This window comes from Microcaecilia unicolor, chromosome 6 (genome assembly GCF_901765095.1).
Source record: "Microcaecilia unicolor chromosome 6, aMicUni1.1, whole genome shotgun sequence".
In the NCBI taxonomy this organism is placed as follows: domain Eukaryota; kingdom Metazoa; phylum Chordata; class Amphibia; order Gymnophiona; family Siphonopidae; genus Microcaecilia; species Microcaecilia unicolor.
The window spans coordinates 250,927,664-250,948,688 of record NC_044036.1 but is presented as its reverse complement, the minus strand read 5'-3'; the positions used below and the strand labels follow the sequence as shown (position 1 = coordinate 250,948,688).

The window sequence follows — 21,025 nt, the reverse complement described above, 5'->3', positions numbered from 1 at the left end:
ACTGAATATTGCAGGAATTTGAATAATTTTCCACTCTACCTTGTCTCTGTATCTAGATTGCCCTGGCACTTATCTAGCCTGTATAGAGTTTCAGCAGCACTATCCGGCTAATACTGCTGAAAATCTGGAGATGACCCCAGTTACTAGCATTTATCTGGGTAGTAGGTAACAGCTACATGGAGATAAAGGTTTTTACAGGGCTGTTATCCATTTTATTCTCTCAGCATTTTCTCTAGATTTTTGTATCCTGTTGTCAGCTTTCTTTTGCTCATGTTATAAATTCATTTATTTTATTTTACGTTTCTTTATGTTTTCCTTTATCTCACCTATACTTTTCCCATTTTCTCTCCCTCTCTTCTTACTCCCTCATACATACCCCCTCATCTACTCATATACATTCTTCCTCCCTACTCACTCACCCTTTACCATAATTTCTTCTTTCTTCACTTTCCATCTTTTTTTTTTGTTACATTTGTACCCCGCGCTTTCCCACTCATGGCAGGCTCAATGCGGCTTACATGGGGCAATGGAGGGTTAAGTGATTTTCCCAGAGTCACAAGAAGCTGCCTATGCCTAAAGTGGGAATTGAACTCAGTTCCTCAGTTCCCCAGGACCCAAGTCCACCACCCTAACCACTAGGCCACTCCCCCACTCTTCTCTTTCTCAATCCTTTCTACTATCTCCTCAACACCACCCTTTCCCTCTTTCCCTCTCTCCACTCCTTCCCCTTTTTACTCATCTTTCCTCCTTCCCTCCTTTCCTCTTGCTTGTTTCCACTTTTCTTTCCTTCTCTTCATCCTTTTTCTCCCCTTCCTCATATACACACCTCTTCTCTCATCTTCTGCCTCCCAGCACCCTCTTTCTCTCAACCTCCCCATTCCCTGAGGCTCACCCACTCTTGAGTCTTGAGGCATTCTATTTTTCAAACTTCCTGGGCACACACACTATTATCTCTCTACTGGCAGACACTGTGTGAAGTAACAGAAAACCCCGCAATTAGACACTTACCGTACCATACCAGTACCAAGTGCAAGAACCAACAAGATCACTATACCATATTAGTGCCAAGTGCAACAATCACCAAGCTTACCATACTGACTATATCTGTACCAAGTCCATAAATTACTAAGTTTACAGTAACAAAGACCAAGAACCACTAAGCTTGCGTGAGGAACCCCTGAGGGTCAGGGAAGAAGGGATCCAGGAGAGGAACAAGATGGATAGGTTTCATACCCGGGATTCCAACTACAAGTCCCAGGATCCTAGGGGCTGGGAAGCCATGCCCCCACGGAGGCATGTTTCCCAAGAGCCGGAGAAGGAAGGAAGACTACAGTTCCCAAGAACCCCTGCAAAGCCCTGGAGGCAAGCAAAGGGAGCAGAAAGGGAACTACAAGTCCCAGGATCCCGAGGGAGAGGAGGAGGATTGGCTGAGGAGGAGGAATAATCAGGAGGGAGAGGACCAGTTGGGGACCATAAAGGGAGAGGAGCCCATGGAATGGGAAGTGGAGAAAGAGGTCGGAGAGGAGATTCAAGCCCAAGATGACTGGGGAAGTGAGCCCATGGAGATTGCTGCTCTAGCTCAGGTACATGGGAAGAAGTTGAAAGGCTTCATAACAAACCTTCTTCAAGGCTGGGGAAAGCTTGGAGGAAAAATTAAGCAGCTGTTCCACTCAAGGGGGAGAGAGGTGCCATGCTGTAAAGCAGTGAATGATTTCAGCTGTGGCCAGAAGTCAGACCCAGCTGGAGAAACAGGTAGTGACTTGAACTGTGTCCAGGAACCTGGCCATGCTGGGGCAGCAGGGAGTGATTTGAACTGTGTTCAGAAGTCATGCCATGCTGGGGAAGCAGTGAGTGATTTAAACTGTGTCCAGAAGTCATGCCATGCTAGGAAGCAGTGAGTAATTTAAACTGTGATCAGAAGTGGTGCCATGCTGGGGAAACAGTGAGTGACTTGAACTGTGTTCAGAACACTGCCATGCTGGTGAAACAGTGAGTGATTTAAAACTGTGTCCAGGAATCAGGCCATGATGGGGAAGAAGTGAATGATTTAAACTGTATCCAGAAACTGTGGCCGGCGGGAGGAAGGAACAAGGGGTGATATGTGCTGTAACCAAGGACTGTGTCTGGAAGAGGAAATGTCTTGGCCTTGCTGATGGAATAAAGCAGGTTTAAGCATATTTTGGGAGTCTGCTTCTGGGAGTGCTGTGTCCAGGGAAGGACCCTTCCAGGGTCAGCCGAGTTCATACCTGCAGGAAGGCCTGAAGGTGATGGCCTGCTGACACTTGGCATGCCATACCAGCACCAAATCCAAGGACCACCAAGCTTAGTGTACCATACCAGAACCAAGTCCAACCACAAAGCTATCTATACTGTACTAGTACCTTCCAAGAACTCATCCTGCACTAACTGTACCTAAGAAAGTCATCAATGTAAATGTTCTAGAACACCAGGACACCTCCAGCTGAGAAAGGAGAACAAGCAGATTGTTATAGATTCTTACACAGACCTACACAGACCCTACACATTAAAAGAATCCCTCACCTTGGTTGCACATGGAAAATACAGACCACTACCTAGTAAAGAATAAGAAACTATATAAAATATGCAGACAAAAAATGAAATGGAATCTGGAAAACCCAAGAAATTAGACTCTGGGGGCTGTGGAATACTTAAAAAATATAAACAGAAGAACATTTTCTTATCACTTCCTTTTGGTGTTTTTTTTCTTATGTTCTTTACCAGGATCTCATTTCCATTTTTCTGTTTCTTCACTGTCCCTGTTTTCTTCCCTTCTTCCCTTACATCTATCTCTGACATTGATCTTTCTGTTTCATCTTTTTTCTCCATTTCTCTCACCTGCCTTCTGATCTACCTATAGTTAGATTTCATTCCTCCTTCTCCTCCCTCAGTCTCCCTCTTCCCACCTTTCATCTACATACCAACTATCCATATCTTACACTTATCTACCTAGTCCTTCCACTTCTATCTATGTCTTTTTCTTTTCCTCAGTCTCTTATTTCCCCTTTCATTTACTTTCAATCCTTTATGCTTATCCCCTTTCCAGCCTCATCTATTTCTGCCTCTCATCCCCTTACCAACCCCATTTTCTTCCCTGTCGAACACCCCTTTCCACCTCCAGTCCCTTTCTTGTGCCAGTTCCCCTTATCCAGACTCCAGTTCCATCTTTTGCTTTCCCATTTCCATCCTCTCTCATCTCTTTCAAAGACCTGTTTCCTTTCTTTGTCTCTCATCCTCTTTATAGCCCTCTTCCACATTGTCTCTTTAGCCCAACTTCTGTTATCCCTGCCTCTCCCCCATTTTTAGCATCCATTCCCCCACCTCTTCACCCACTTTAAGCTCCCCCATTTTCTATCATCTACCTGACTCCAGCATACATTCCTCTACCCCTCCATCTCCTCTCACATAGTTTCTGCCCTCCTCTTCCTTCTCATTTTCCCAGCAATGACTCCATCCTCCTAGCCTCAGCATCAACTTCAGTACCCTCTTCTCAGCCCCAACATCAGCCCCTTCTCCAAACTCAACCACCCAGACCCAGCATATTCCAGCATCAGTCCCCCCTTCTCCTATCCCCGGCATCTGCCAGTCAGACCTCAGCCCCTTTCTTCCAGCACCAGCATTTCCTTTAACATGATGCCCACATCTCCAATCTGCCAGCAATAGCCTCCTTGTCTCTTTCTCTCTTCCTCCTCACCACATGGATCAAAACCTCTCCGCCCTTCCCTTCCTATTTCCCTCTTACCCCTTCTCCACACTCTGGTGGTTTAGCACTCCCCTCTTTCCTCCCCCTCTCATGATTTAGTATTAATTACTCTCTTCCCTCCCCCCATAGTTCAGAACCTCACTATTCTTCCCTCTCCCCATATTAAGCATCTCCCCCCCCCTCTCCTTCCCCTGTGGTTCAGCATTTTGCCCCTTTTCCTTTCCATCCCCACAGTAGTTCAGCATCTCCATCTCTCTTTCCCTCCCCTGATGGTTCAGCATCTCCTCCCTTTCCCATTCTCCTCCCACTGTGGTTCAGTATTTCACCCCTCTCCTTCCTGCCCCTGCAGTTCTGCATTCCCCTTCCTGACCCATGGTTTGGCATTCCCCCCACTCCTCTTCCCACCCCTGAGTTCTGTATTTCCCCCTTCTCCCTGCCCCCATGGTTCTACATCTTAAGTACATAAGTAATGCCACACTGGGAAAAGGCCAAGGGTCCATCGAGCCCAGCATCCTGTCCACAACAGCGGCCAATCCAGGCCAAGGGTACCTGGCAAGCTTCCCAAACGTACATTCTATACATGTTATTCCTGGAATTGTGGATTTTTCCCAAGTCCATTTAGTAGCGGTTTATGGACTTGTCCTTTAGGAAACCGTCTAACCCCTTTTTAAACTCTGCCAAGCTAACCGCCTTCACCATGTTCTTCCCCTATCCACTTCCCCATGGTTCAGCATCTCCCATGCTCTCTCTTGTTCCCATGGTTCAGCATCTCCCCCAGATTCAATATTTCCACTTCCCCCCAGCAGTTCAGCATCTTCCCCTCTCCTCTTCCCCTGTGATTCAGCATCTCTACCTCTCCCCTCCTCCATTTTGGTTCAGCAACTCCATCTCTCTCCCTTCCTCTGGGTTCAGCATCTAAAGAACAAAAGAACATAAGAATAGCAATACTGGGTTATACCAATGGTCCATCTAGCCCAGTATCCTGCTTCTAACAGTGATCAATTCAGGTCACAAATACCTGACTGAATCCCAAATAGTGGCAAGGTTTATGCTACTGATCCCAGGGATAAGCAGTGGCTTATGTCTATCTCAATAGCAGACTGTGGACTTTTCCTTCAGGAACATGTCCAAACCTTTTTAAACCCAGATACACTAACCGCTGATACCACATCCTCTAGCAATGAGTCTCAGAGCTTAACTATTTGTTGAGTGAAAAAATATTTCCTCTTGTTCATTTTAAAAGTAGTACCATGTAACTTCCCATAGTCTTTGCATTTTTGAGAGTGTCAAAATTCGATGTACTTTTACCAGTTCAATACTACTCAGTATTTTGTAGACCTCTATCATATCCCCCCTCAGCCATCACTTTTCCAAGTTGAAGAGTCCTAACCTCTTAAGCCTTTCCTCATATGATAGGAGTTCCATCCCCTTTATCATTTTGGTCACCCTTCTCTGAGCTTTTTCTAATTCTGCTATATCTTTTTTAAAATACAGCAATCAGAATTTCACACAATACTCAAGGTGTGGTCACACCATGGAGCGATAGAGAGGCATTATAATATTCTTTGACTTATTTTCTATCCCTTTCCTAATAATTCTAGCATTCTGATGCCGATGATCAAAAGTAAACGTGGGCGCTAGAGACCATTAGCGCTGTACTAGTGCATTTACCAGCGCAGAATGATCAGAGGGCTCTAGCACAGCAAACAACAAGCACACCAGGCCTTAGCGCAGATAGCATGCAAATATAGTCAAGCTCATTTAAATGAGGTCATTTTGTATTCCTCCCCAATGATCAGAAAAGAGCGCCCGAAACAAAGGTGATTTACCACTGTAAAAAAATAATGCCATGTCTGAACAGGCATTATGATGTTGGAAGAGAGGATTTCCCACGATTCTCATGCTTATCTCATGATTCTTTCTGCAAAATCTACCAGTTTTGATTGCTTTTGGAAGCAGAAGGAAGCCCTGGAGTGTTGTTTGTGAGAAACAGCAGACCCGAATATGAAGCACACATTTGAATTCTTGTCCTGCGTCTAAATTAAAACAAAACCAAACCCAAAGCACACATTGCTGTCTGTTACTTGCATCTAAATATAAGCATCCATACTTGTGGTGGTAATTGTCGTTTTGGCTCAGTACATCTTCCAGGTTCATCCGCATTGTCACACTTGAAAACCATCTCCGGTACAGGTATATCTCTTACATCTTCTTCAGTAAAGACTGAAGCAAAGAATTCATTCAGCTTCTCTGTTATGGCTCTGTCCTCCGTAAGTGCCCCTTTTACTCCTTCATGATCTAATGGTCCCATGGATTCCCTCACAGGCTTTCTGATATACCTGAAAAAGTTATTACTATGAGTTATTGCCTCCGAAGCAAGTTTCTCTTCATATTCTCTTTTGGCCATCTTTATCAATGTTTGCATCTAATTTGCCAGTGCTTATGTTGCTTCCTGTTACAGAGAGACACTTCGGGCCGGGTGAGAAGCATCACTGTTTTCGGTGCAGCCTGCAGAAGGAGCAGGGAGAAGGCGTCGCAGAGGAGATGGGGCCTGCTGGAGTGCCATGCTGGGAGAGGTAAGAAGACAGCTGAGGGGAGATATGATAGAGGTCTATAAAATAATAAGTGGAGTGGAACGGGTAGATGTGAATCGCTTGTTTACTCTTTCCAAAAATACTAGGACTAGGGGGCACACAATGAAGCTACAAAGTAGTAAATTTAAAACAGATCGGAGAAAATATTTCTTCATGCAACGTGTAATTAAACTCTGGACTTCATTGTCAGAGAATGTAGTAAAAGGAGTCAGTTTAGCGGGGTTTAAAAAAGGTTTGGATAGCTTCCTAAAAGAAAGTCCATAAGCCGTTATTAAAATGGACTTGGGGAAAATTCACTGCTTATTTGTAGGATAAGGAGCATAAAATTTATTGTACTGTTTTGAGATCTTGCCAGATACTTGTAACGTGGATTGGCCACTGTTGGAAACAGGATGTTGGGCTTGATGGACTTTCAGTCTGTCCTAATATAGCAATACTTATGTTCTTAGGTGTCAAAGAAAGAAAGAAAAAAGGCGACCATGGTGGCGGGGACATGGAAGAAAGAGGAAGCAGAAAAAAGACAGAGGGAAATATGCGGACCACGGCGGGGGGGGGGGGGGGGGCATGGGAGAAAGAGGAAGCCTGAAAAAATGATGACAGAGAAAGATGCAAACCACCGGGGGGGGGGGGGGGGGGGAAAGAGGAAAGAGAGAGATCTGGAGGGCAGGAAAGGATGCTGGAAATAGAGGATGGAAGGATCAAAGATGGGAGGGGAGGAAAGAGAAGGGAAACAATGGTGATCATGAATGGAGGGAAGGGAGCAGATGGTGCCAATGAAGGGGAGAGGAGAGGAGAGGAGGAAGGGAGATGGTACCCATTTGTACCATGCGACCAGCCACACGATTAAAGATTTTACTCTCGCGCTTAATTGATGTACAGCCCTATGTGGAATACATCTGGTCTGGGTTTCCAAAATGGTATTTTTAAAAACAACATCCATGACTGATTTAAAGTCCTAATCTTGACAGCTGAGCATTTCAGCTTATTTTAACCATTTTCCTCATTTTATCATAGTTACGCTTTCAAAAATTAAATGCTGCTACAGTAGATTTCCTTAGTGACTACACTTCAGTTATTAACTCAAATTTGATTATGTTATGATCACTGCTTCCCAGCAGACCCAACACCATTACCTCTTGTACTAAGTCCTGAAGTCCACTAAGGACGCGATCTAAAATAGCTCCTCCTCTTGTCGGTTCCTGGACCAGTTGCTCCAAAAAGCAGTCATTTATTACGTCTAGGAATTTTACCACCCTAGCACTCCCTGATGTGGCATTTAATCAGTCAATATTTGGGTAAATGAAATCACCCATTATACTGTTGCTGAATTTGCTAGCTTTTCTAATTTCTGTTAACATATAATCATCTGTCTTATCGTTCTAGCCTGGCAGATTGTAGTATAGCCCTTTGTGTATATTCTTTCCCTTCAAACATGGAATTTCTATCCATAAGGATTCCACTGTCTGTTTCATGCAGAATTTATATTTTGCTTGAGGGAACTCTTTAACATGCAGTGCAAACTCTCCCCCCACCTCAAATTTGATCCACTCTATCATTGCAACTTGGACTGGAAACAGGAACTGAGGTGGAGCTGGAACCATGACTGGAAGCAGGAATTAGGCTGAAAACTGAAGCCGCCCTAATTGCTTCCTGCTATCTGTGGGTCCTGAGATGCCATTCTTGCTGTGTGCACTTCCTGTTTCAGTGAGTGGGTTCCAGCAGTACCTTTCTTTTGCTTCTATGAGTGGGTTCCAGCCTTGTTCTGACTTGCTTGCATGTATGTGTTCCTGTGCAGCTGTCTGCTACTTGTGTGAGTGGGTTCCAGCCTTGTTTTGCCTTGCTTGTGTATGTGGGCTCCAGTATTTCTTTTCAATGTTTGTGTGTGGGGGTTCCATTATTACTCGTCACCACTTGTGTCTGCAAGTTCCTGTATTCTGCCTTGCTTCCTGTGTGCACAGGTTCCAGTTCGGCCTTGTGGCCCGTGTGAATGGGTTTTTGTTCAGTCTTATTTCGTGTGTGCACAGGTTCTAGTTCGGCCTTGCAGCCCGTGTGAGTGGGTTTTTGTTCAGTCTTATTTCCTGTGTGCATGGGTTATAGTTTGGCCTTGCAGCCCATGTGAGTGTGTTCCTATTAAGCCTTGCTTCTTTTGCCAATGAGTTCTAGTTCCTGCTTTTCCTACTTGAGGGTTTGGATCCTATTGCCCTCAGTGCTTTGTTTTTGCTTGGCTGCCTGCAACCCTTCCCTTGTCTGCCTGTGGGGATTCAGTCTTTTGAAGGCCTGCCCTACTTACCAAGGGCTCACAACAATACTCTAACTCTCCTATCCTATTTTGTAGGCTTCTAGCTTTTGTGTACAGTCACTGTAAAGTGTGGGTTTTTTTCCTTGCATCTACAAGCTACTTAGAAGTTGACAGGGATAATTTGCAACCTTTGCTCTGGTCTAACCTTGAACACTCCAGGCTTTCTTTAACCTTTGTTGAAACCTCTGTATTGGGATTCCCTAGATGTCCTGTTATAATGGTATTCTTCTTGGATACCTTACTCCGAACCATGCGCTTCTAAGCAACTCTCAGCTTTCCCCATGTTCTAATTTAAAAGTTGCTCTATCTCCTTTTTAAATGCTAGTGTCAGTAGCCTGGTTCCATCCCTGTCAAGGTGCAGTCCATCCTTTTGAAATAGGTTTCCCCTCCTCCAGAATGTTAACCAGTTCCTAAGAAATCTAAATTCCTTCTCCCTGCATCATTGTCTCATCCATGCATTGAGACTTCTGAGCTCTGCCTGCCTCTTGAGTACTACGCATGGAGTAGGGAGCACTTATGAAAATACTCCCTTTCCATTTCTTCCCCATGGTTCAACATCGATCCCTCCTCCCTTCCCACCCCCTTGTGATTTAGCATGCTCCTTCCTTTCCTACTCCCAGTGGTTCATCTCCTCCTCTCTCCATCTCTGCTGTATGGTTTAGCATCTCCCCCTCTCCCCAGTAGGTTATGATCTTACCCTCTCTCCCCCCATGGGCCAGCAGCTCCCCTCTGTTCTCCCCTGTTGTTAAGCAACTCCACTCGTGTGGTTCAGCATTAGCCTCCTCTCTCCTTCTCCTCTCCATGGTTCAACAATCTCCCCCCTCTACTGTTCCTCCAGTTCAGCATCTCCCCCCTCTTCCCTTTCCTCCCTCTTTGCTCAGTACCTGCCCCCTTTCCCCCATGGTTCAGTATTTCCTTCATCTCCTCATAGTTCAGCATCTCTCCTCTTTCCTTTTCTCCTTGTGGGATGAAAAATAAGACCAAGTCTATTATAATGCTTCTGTATCGCTCCATGGCACGACCTCAAAAGATATAGCGGAATTAGAAAAGGTTTAAAGAACAGCGGCCAAAATGATAAAAGAGATAGACTCCTTCCAAATAAGGAAAGGCTTGGAAAAGAGATGGCTGAGGGGGGATAGGATTAAGGTCTATAAAAACCTGAGTGGTGTAGAACGGGTAGAAGTGAATCAAATTTTTACTCTTTCAAAAAGTATAAAAACCAGGGGACAATCAATGAAATTATATGGAAATACTTTTATAGGAGGAAATAGTTTTTCACTCAAAGAATAGTTAAGCTCTGGAACTCACTGCTGGAGGAATGTGGTAACAGTAGTTAGAATATCTGGGTTTAAAAAAGGTTTGGACAAGTTCCTGGAGGAAAAGTCCATAGTCTGTTATTGAGATGGACATCGGGGAAGCCACTGCTTGCCCCAGAATTGGTGACATGGAATGATACTACTAATTGGTTTTGTGCCAGGTACTTGTGACCTGGATTGGCCACTATGGGAAGGATACTGGGCTAGATGTCTATTGGTCTGACCCAGAATGGCTATTCTTATGTTCTTATTCTTCTCTTCCCCTCCATAGTGATTCAACATCTACCCCATCCCTTTCTTTCACAGCTATCCCTCCCCTCACCCCATGGTTCAGCATCTCCCCCTCTCTCACTTTTGTCTCATGGTTCAGTATCTCTCCCTCTCTCCCCTTTCCAACCTTCAATGATTAAGCAGCTGTCCCCTGTTTCCCCTTTCCTCATGGATTAACATCTTTCCCTCTTTTCCCCTCCATGTGGTTCAACATCTTCCCCTCTCTCCCCCTCCTCCATGGTTCAGTGTGCTCTCTTTTTCTTCTTCTCCCCAATGTATAGTATTTCTTCTCCCCTTTCCTTCCTCCCCCCCATGGTTCAGCATCTCCCCCTATTCCCTTCCCCTATGTTGCAATATTTCCCCCCTCTTCCCTTCCCTACCTGTTCTTCAAGCATCTTCCCTTCTACAATCCCCTCATACCTTTGGTCCCCTATCCCAGTTCCTCCAGCACAGCTGTGAAAGTGCCAGCAACAAATGACTGTTCAGCATTCAGCCACTCTGCAATGCTAAGTTGCTCCACCCTCTGTGACACACACTTCCCCCAAACTATGCCCATGTTTGATATATGTCTGAATATCTTTCCACTGTTGAGAGAACATTAACCTCACATATATAATGCAGTATAATATACATTGGACAGCCTACTATTAACCTGAGTAGCATGAAAGTACTGTGGTATTCTATGGTACTACTCAGGTGACTCCAAGAACAGATGGCTGATGTTCGTTAGTTCTTTTTTTTTTTTCTTCCACACACAAAGTTTTTGCAACATCCAGCACTAATGCACAAAGAGGAAATTGAAGTCATTAAGTCCTATAATGACCAATATAGGATGGGAGTTCCAAGCAGAGGACAGATTAATAAAGTTTCACTCCTTATGGAACTATGTTATGTGGCTGACCTAGTGTAAATGGATTTTTATCAGGGAAGAAGAATCAAATTTGCGATTTATAGTTTAAAAATCATACAGAGCCAGCAATGGAAAACTTCCTAAAACCTAAGAATGCTGGCCGCCATATACTAGAACTCCAATTATCACTTTCCAGAAACAAAATGAAAATCAATTCAGAACTAAGTGTTCCAAATTGCAGACACTGGAGACAATATCAATGCATTTTTATTTGACTGATATTTGGGGCCCAAGTAAAACAAAAATGTAAAAACAAAAATCACAAAGTGCAATGCACACATACATACACCAACTCTACTGTTCCTTTATTGTTTTTTAAATTCACAAAAAATTCCTGTAATGTTCCTTAATATATGCTGGACTGGCAGTAATTGAAACCAGTCACCCCCATTTATTCATAGAATAGTTACACCATAAGTGCAAGCTTCCCTATGTCCTGCCAATGCCCCTCAAATCGGTTCTGGAAGATGAAAGAGCCTATTCAGAACTGTCAAACTGGCCAATCTGATCAATTTAGTTGTATTTGCTCATATAGTATACTGCATGATTAAAATTTGTCTGTGAATCAGACTCTTGACCTATAAAAACTTGGAAGAAGATGAGAGGGTGATGCAATCCCTATGATATAATTATTCCTTTTCCTCATTTCAAGGCCCATCATATTTAACCCCAAGGCACCTGCACAAGTGCCAAGCTGAGATGCATACATGCACATATGCTTTTCATAACTTGCTTCCAGCACTACAACAGTAAGAGGAGGTGCACCAGGTATTACCAGACGACATTCCACAAAGGGGCAAAAATAATTTCTTGGGCATGCATTTTGCATTTCTTTTTTTCTTTTTTAAAAATATATTTTGTCTTTAAAAAATGACAAGCAAATCTGTGTAACAAAAGGGGTCAGATTTAGTCCTCAAATAAAGAGAAAAGAGGAAGAACAAAGCAACATGTATTTCATGAGAACAGCAAACGAGAGCTAAGAAGTTATTAGAAAAGAAGAGGAAAGAAATCAAATGGCAGATCAAAAGCATCATTCTCCTGGGCTGTTATTGGTTCAGGATAAAATAACTAAGAAAAAACATAATAGTTTATATAATAAAATATGTTATTTATCTTGCTTTCAGCTTTTAATGCCTAACTAATCCAAATATTGCTTGAAGGGAAGGGGGGATGGGGGAAAAGAGTTTTGCATGACTTCTTTGCCTATGAAGAATAGAATGTCACCATCTCGGAATACTGCTATAAAGCAATATAGCCCATTTCAGGTGATGGAGAAATCTGTGGGCTAGATTTAAATTTTGGACAAACTAAGGTGAGAAAGTGTAAAATGCCTCTTCAACTAGCACATCTTTTGCGCAAAAGTGTCTCTGCATATTGTGGGGTAATTTCTAAAGATATGTCCTGCTCAACATGTGGAAAAGGGCTTTTATGAAATTGTGTGGCAAATACACACTTTTTAAGTATGTACGTGGTCAAGATGGCACATACTTACATTTACAACATACACAGGCGTGCTTGGGACTAGAGTTTGGATAGATGAGGGGTAAAGTTGTAATATAAAATGCACAAGTAGACATGTGGAGGATAAATTTATAACAAGATGCCTGGTTTAAGAGGGCAAGTAGGCACCTATGTGTATTTATATAATACTAACATAAGAAGCAAAAATAGAGCCTACCTTCAGGAACAGACCATCAACAGCTGTAAATGCTGATGCCTGCGTTATTCAAGTATGCAGGTATTGTACAATCCATGCATGTACTTGTGAACTCTGCTCAAACCCTATGTTTGTATGTGCTTACCGGCAAAGTATACGCCATTACATCGTCAAACAAACTTTTATGCCAGTTAGTATTTTGAGAGAGGCCATTTACATACATATGTGGCCACTATTTATGGGCCAGATTCTATAAACGGTGCTCAAAAATGGGTGCTGAAAAAGACTGGTGCTATGTATGATTCTATAAAGGATGTGCGCCCTTTATAGAATTGCGCTTAGCTCTGAATTCTGCACCCACCAATCACTGGGTGCCAGACTTACGCCTGCTGAACCCTGGTGTAAATGCTGGTGCCTAAGTTGGATGCAGAGACTGGCTATTCTTTGACAACACACGCAACTTTTCAGAACATCCTTGACATGCCCATGCCCCTCCCATGGCCTAACACCCTTTTGGGTTGCGCGTGATGGGATTTGGGCACCTTGCATTATAGAATAGCATGGAGCTAGATGTGTGTGCAAATCCTAATTGGTGCCAATTAATGCCAATAATTAGTTGCTAGCAGCCAAGTATTGCTCATTAAAGGCTTGTTAGCCAATTAAGTTACGCATGCACCTCAGGATTGTGTCCAAATTTGAGTGCCCAAATCTTGGTGCCTTCCTCCTGAGTCTATAAAAGTCACCAAAAACTGTGTGCACACATTGGGGCATGCGCCCAACATGTGCACACAATTTACTTGAATGAGCTAATTAGTGCCAATAATTGCATTTTAACAAGCAATTATTGGCACTAATTAGATTTAATTGAACTTTACGCATGTAAATTTAGGTGCGGAATCCGTGCCTAAAATTTACACACAATCTGAAAAAAGGGGTGAAGAAATAGGTGGGTCACGGGTGTTACGGAGGCATTTCTAAAATTTACGTGAGTTGTTACAGAATAACAGGGATAGACGCCTAATTTAGGCATGTACATTTGCATCACGTTTCAACTGCTGCAAATGGCCATGCCTAAAATTAGGCGTGATTCTCAGGCATAAGCGCTATTCTATAAACTGCACATAACTTTAAGCACGGCTTATAGAATGGCACTTTTTCGTCACTGATTTTTTTGGCGCCATATATAGAATCTAGCCCCATATCTAAAATCCAGGGGATTGTGAGTAAAACTATGCATTTGAACCTGTGCACTGCTGAGTTTCTGGGTGTCTACTTTATAAAGCTAAATAGACATTTATGTTGTCTTTCTAAAATAATGTCATAAACTAAAACCTCAATAGGCCTAAATTATTATAGCAGCATAATTGCTTTGTGGGTCTGCAGCTGGTTTGTTTTGCTCCCAAAGGGTCACTTTCTTATTGGCTACCCACATCCCAGTCAGAGTTTCCTGCTCCTAAAAACCTTAAAATTTTGGATGGGAATAATGACTTATAAACTGGACCGGTTCCTGTTTGGTGACTTGAACTTAGGATGGCTCCAAATGAGTTCATATTAGCCTGAGAGCTCCAAGACAATATGAAATGAAAGGTTTTAAGTACCTGCGATAAAGCACTAAGATTATCACAAACAAAAATGTTTTAATCCTGACTGAACCCCAGATTGCCTCCCCTACAAGAGACCATAACTGTGGGTCTCAGAATTTGCAAGTTATTCCTCCAAGCCATCTTGCTATGAATTTTGACAGTACATTACCACATCTCACTGTGGATTTCACTAGCAACCCAGGAGAACTTTGCTTAACATCGTGTTTGAGAAAGCTGTGGGAAGATGTTCCAACAGAGTACTGGGGGCAAACTGGAATCCCACTTGCCTATGCAAATGGGAATTGAACAGTTGTTGTACTGCCTGGTGTACTGTGCTGCAAATCTACACCTTCAATGGCAAGATTACTCATGCAATCAAGAGAACTGCATGCAGGTATAAAAGGGAAACACCTCCTTGAATTATTTCTCAAATCTGATTCTGCAAACAATGCCTCCTGCCCTGCGCTCTTGTATAGGGAAACAATAATGTAAGAAACTGTGCTTAATCAGCACTCATAAATTTACAATGCGGCTCCCATCACACATATCCCAAGTGTGGATACCCAAACACCCGTTATTAGTAACTAGGTCCCACTGTGTAAAATAGGACCTGTGTTAAAACAACATATGCTGAATTCTACTTTGGATGTTGACCTATTCAACTTGTTTAATCGTATAGCAAGGAAGAACCTGGAAATGCTGATTTCACAGACATAATGATGCATATCACCATTTATGGAGAAAACATATTTTGGCCCTCAAGCCTATGTTTATTCCAAGGTGGTTTCTAGACTAAACTGGTCATCCTACACTAAAATAATGCAAGTATGGGTTTCCCTCAGATGAAAAACTGACAGTAGACCAGGGCTTATCTGTAACACTGCAAGTCATTTAAACAGAGCCAATAAAGGAAGATGACAGGCATGATAAGTAGTTGATAGTGTTAGCGAAATGCCCTGGCAGATCAGCACATCCACTGAGTTTTTCACCAAGATAACTAGAACTTAAATTGAAAAAAAAAAAACGCAAAGAAAATCTGAAAAACAGCAAACAATTTTATAAACTGTTTAAATGTATTAAACCAACCGTTTCCTATATATGATGTTTTCATGGATGAATTTTTGCAACATTATTTAGAACGTTTTGAGCAGCAGGTGCACAACACACAGAGACGGATTACATGTTGATTGGATGGTGTGATTCGGCAGGTAGGTAAAGAAAATAAAGAACAAAAAAAAAAAAAACAAACAACAAAAGAAAAAAAAACAAGAGAAAATGAGTAATCAAGGCCATCAGAAAAAAATCTTTGAAGATCTCACTAGGATAAGATCTCAATAATTACACAAACAAAATAAACAGAATCCCACTTCAAATCAAAAAGACTTTCGAGGATCCTGAAATCAAAGAAACAGTACAGTTACTATTTGCATTTCAGTATGCAATGCAAATTAAAGGATGTGTCACAATTTGTTTTCCCAGGCAAAGAAAGAGATGCCAGTTTTGTATCTTTCAGGATCTCTTGCTTGATATAGGCCCCATTCACAGCAAAAAAGTTACCCAAGATGCTGAATGGAATACAGCTTGGCACAGAGAGAATCTAATTTCTTAAAAACATTCATGCACAGTGCAAGCCAAGAATTGAGAGGTTCACTTGAATGAACCTCAAGATTCTGGCGAGGTTTTCCAGCAGAGGCTAGACAATTTCAGGAGTGAAAATTTTTTGATAGTGATGAACTGTGCTCATCCCAGTCTGAAAGACTACTGACTGCTCTTTTATATGAGAACTGGCATACTGAATAGATAAATTTAAGTGAATAAAAATGAATATTACAGTGAAAGAGAAAAAAATGAAGGGGCTCATCTAGTCTGTTCATTTTCCCTTATTGCTGCAATATGCAGGGCCTTGTCTGATCTCCAGCTGTAGTCTTTTATTTTTTTCTGCATATCTGATTCCTTTGCACGTTCCCCTTGGTTTCTTAAATCTCAATACCATTTTTACCGCTGCCACCCTTCCTATGAAGCAATATTTCCTACCCCCTTTCTTTCTGATACTACACACTTGTTCTAGAACTTTCTTTCCCTGAAAAATACTGTTTTGTGATTATTTATATCTTTCAGGTATTTTAATCCCACTTTCAGAGCCCCTCTTACAACACTGCAGCAATTTAAATAGACTACTGCAAAAGAACAGTATATGATATCTCTACAAATTAAATTTTAACACTAAATGAAATATTTTTTTTCAGATGCCCAGATGGCTCAAGAGCTTGCAAGATGGTTGTAGCCTGCAGTCCATGTAGGGGAGTAGTAGTACAGAAATTGAAATATGCTTCCTAAAAGAGGTTTTAGCTTAAGTACAAAGCCTGAATCTTAACTATCCCCTGATATTCGGTCAGCATTTTCAAAGGTGCTGACCGTCACCAGCTGAATTTGGTCCAGATATTCAATGATGCGTCTAATCCTGGCACTGGCTTTGAATATTCCCAACACACTTATAAAAAAAAGAGACACTTATCTCAAATAACTTTATCAGATTATAGGAAGGAAAAACCCGAAGGTCTATGCGAAGTCTCAATGCTGGTATAATCTCCCTGTTGTTCGAACCATGAAGCAGCTATGCAAAACGTTGGTCCAGGAAGGAAGGCAATCGGCACAAGAAGTTGTGAGCAGTTGCTCCGGATTTTTGCTGATTTACAGATGAGATAAGAACAGCATTCACTGACATTTTTTGTGTACTGAGTAAAATTGAAATTCAATATTGATCTTTAGGAAGATATGTGAAAAGGATAGAAATAGCTTGCAGATTCAGAACTATGGGAAGATTTTTCTGCTAAGGATAAAGAATAGATCCATGTGATCACATTTAGCTCAATAGACCTTTGGATTTGGAGCACTTTGAAGCTTTCCCTTCCTATAATCTGATATGGTTATTTGAGATAAGTGGTTTTTTTTTTGTAAGTGGATCACTTTGTTGGGAATATTCAAAGCCAGTGCCGGGATTAGACACAGCATTTAATCAAATTCAGCAATAATTGAAATTTACGCGCCCTTTATAGGCATATTCTAAATAGAGGCATGCATAAATTATAACGAGCGCAGCTGAAAAAGGGGCATGGCCATGAGAGGAGTGTGGGTGTGTCAGGGGCAGTGCTTTTTTTGTGCTGGTACAAACACAAGCAGCAGCAGCAGCACCGCGGGCACAGCGTTCCAGTGCTAGGACATGCGCTGTTGTCTTTGCCGATCCCCTGTCCTGGAACAGGAAGCTGATGTCAGAAGGGGATTGGCAGAGCCGACAGAGCATCTGACCAGTGTGCCTCGCTCCTTTTTCTTATCGATTTTCCTACGCTGCTGCTGGAGTTGCTGGATGGGGTGAGACTTGAGGCAGGAGGAGAAATGGGGAGGAGAGGGGACAGGGGAAAAATACTGGATGGGGAGAGAAGAGACAAGGGGAGAAATACTGGATGGGGAGAGAAGGAGCAAGTAGAGAGATGCTGGATGGAGAGAGAGGGCAAGGGGAGAAATGTTGGATGGGGAAAGAGGGGACAAAGGGAAGAAATACTGGATGGGGAGAGAAGGGATCAAGTTGAGAAATACTGGATGGGGAGAGAGGGGGAAGGGAAATGCTGATGGGGAGAGAAGGGGCAAGGGGAGAAATGCTGGATGGGGAAAAAGGGGACAAAGGGGAGAAATACTACATGAGGAGAGAGGAGACAAGGGGAGAAATGCAGGAAGATTGGATAGTAAGAAAGAACTAAATGTGGATAAAGGCAAAAAGTAAAATTGAAGAAAGCTGAAGGGAAAATGAGGAGAGAAAAATGACAAATAGGAAATCCTGGCAATAGAGTAAGAGAAGATGAGGAAAGAGACTGGGACCAACACAAATGAAAAGAAGTACATGGCCAGTCAACAAAGGTAGAAAAAGAATTTTATTTTTATTTTAAGATAAAGTAGTGAGGTAGCTGTGCTATTTTTTTTTTTTTTTGTTTTATTTGTAGTTGTTAATTTGTAATATAGTGAATAGAATATTTGAAATTTATGTCTGCTAATTTTATAGCAAGGGGAAAATTTTTTTGTTTTTCTGGTGTTATCCTGCATGTCAGAGTCTGATTTTTGGGGGTTTGAGCTGATTTTTTGTCTACATATTTTATTAGTTTATAGTCAGGGTTAAGGGTTCTTTTGGTGGGCCTAGGGACTTATGTACTATTTTTAATTATACCTTTTTATATGCTCCATGGCTGGTAAAATGGGTGTGGCTACTGTGGGGGTATGGCTAGAGGTGGAGCTATAGATAGTGACTCCACCCTTAAGGTTGGCACTGTATGAGTACCGGCACCTTTTTTCCTGCAAAAAAAGTACTGGCCAGGGCGTTACTCAAATTTACAAGCATTGTTAAAGAATTTGGGGGAACATGCCTATATTTAGGCACGAGTATTTACACCTGGTTTTCAGTGGTGTAGATGGCTACGCCTAAATGTAAGTGTATTCCCTGGTCCTATGTGTTATTCTATACACTGTGCCTAACTTTAGGCACAGCTCATAGGATAGCATCAAGTGCTTTAATTGGATGCATCTAGATTTTAGACGCCATTTACAGAATCTGGCCCTAACTGGCTAAATACTAGCACTGCCACAACTCTACCCCTGGATCACCTTGGCATTAACTGGATAACTCCCCAGCAGTTAAGTGCTGCTGAAAATCTGGGCATGGCCCTCTCACTGTGATTTAACTGAGCAGGAGCATCTCCTGCCTAGTTAAATCCTGAATATTGACCCCTATATGCTTTTCTTGCTATACTCACAAACATCTATCTATATATCTATTTCTATATTTAGCTGTATATATACACATGGACAGAGGTGGGTGAAAGCTAAATCAGAAATCAAATGGTCTACATAAATTCAAGCTCGTTACAGCACAATCTGAAAACCCTATAAGAAACAGAGATACTTACACCAGGGTCTAAGGTTTTTGTGCTCTTGTAAGACAGCTTATTATGAGCATTCAGACCACATTATAGTGGATACAGCACAGTTCTCAGCAGTCATAATCACAAATGACTGTGCAAATCCTTTAAGTTTTAAAAAGGACTGAACATGGGCTGCTGCTGAATGGAGCCTTCTGAAGTGAACTGACACGTGTTCTTTCTTTGCCTTAGAAACACTGCTTTCACAATGTAAATCACGTACAACATGGATACAAATAACAAAAACCACTAACAGACACATTTTTCTTTTGTCTTTATTCTTCGGTGGGTGTTCACCAGATAGCAGAGAATCTGCAAATTGTTATTGTGTCTGATGACTGTTTTGACCTGGGAAGATTTAGTACAGCAAATGGTTACATGGTACACTGTTTCCATTCCACATATTGGAAAAAAAGCCAGGCTGGATTTCAGGCAGCTGCTGCAGCATGTACTTCGCACCAGACAGTGGTAATTTTCTTTAAGAACAGCAACAAAAATAAAGGTACTAGGTTGGGGCCAGCAATGGCTGCCACCTTCCACTTCAGGTGCAATGGGAAAAAGTAAGCAAGTTCAGAAAGGGTCTAGGTCAGTGACCGAACACAAAATCACCACTGGCGCCAGCCCACCTTTGCCACTGCCCTAAAGTTTATCTCTAAGTGAGACTCTCAAACTCTAAACTTTCTTGTTTCTTGACTATTTTTGCATTAAAAATATAAACACACACAAACAGGTTTTTTGTGTGTGGAACACAAAACCACTGTGCTCCCTTTTAACTAAAAATGTGAAGCAGTATATAACATGACCAGGTGGGAAAAGTAACTAGTATTACAATTAATTTAAACTCAATTTAGATTATTTTTTAATAATAAACTAATCAAAGGCATGACTGGTTAACAATACTGTGTCAATGAGATGGCCAATGAACTTCTGAGAAATAGAAAATGACATTCATTGGACCGAACAGTTGCATTGCTATTGTCTTCAACTGCATGAATGGAGTCATTAGTGATTACAAATGGAACAAAAGGGAGGTCTTGTCTTATATATGTAGCCAAGCAAAGTTATCACCATCAGAGTTCTCTAAGATTTTTGTAAATCATTAGGCTTTTACCAGTGGGGGGAAATTTAGCCTCATCTTCAACAGAAACAAAATTCTAAACTAGTACAAACCATAAAAAAGAGACTGAAATTGAGGGGGGGGGGGTTGTGGGGGCTACTATTTCATTCTGCTTTGATGGATTTCTAGTAGAATTAGACCTGGACTGTACTAGGCTTCTGGCATTATGTGTCTTCACTGACTTGTGCCTGTTTCCTTCCACTATTTTTAAATTGTTTCCAATATAATCCACTCACTGCAGGGCAAATCCTTGTTTTGTGCCCACAAACTATGGGTCCTCTTGGAGACTAAGAAGTATATCAAGGGAAAGGAACAGAGGTATGATCACCTGTGCTAATGTCCAGAAAGACAAAACAGTGAGCTGCACAAGTAAGCAGAAACCTTGTGGATGTCAATAAAGACATTTTTATCTACTGGTGTTGCCCACTGTTTCATCTTCCTGCCTATGAAGTATATTCCTAAATCTGTTCAGTAAGTATAACGCTTACGAGATGGCTGAGACCTCTTTTTTCTAGGGGCTATGACTGTAGTCTCTGCAAAATCTCTGGGCCAATCCAAGGTGCAGAATCTAAGATCAGGAAACTTGAATCTCCT

At 42.0% G+C, this 21,025-nt stretch overlaps 1 protein-coding gene across 1 annotated transcript in view; it reads right to left on the bottom strand.

The window, feature by feature from the left end:
* Positions 1-21,025, bottom strand: part of CACNA1B (calcium voltage-gated channel subunit alpha1 B) — a 1,447,778-nt gene that overhangs the window by 249,004 nt on the left and 1,177,749 nt on the right. Inside the window, exon 32 of the mRNA XM_030207102.1 lies at positions 15,437-15,442. Coding sequence (XP_030062962.1) covers positions 15,437-15,442 — 6 coding nt within the window. The remainder of the gene's footprint in view (positions 1-15,436; positions 15,443-21,025) is intronic.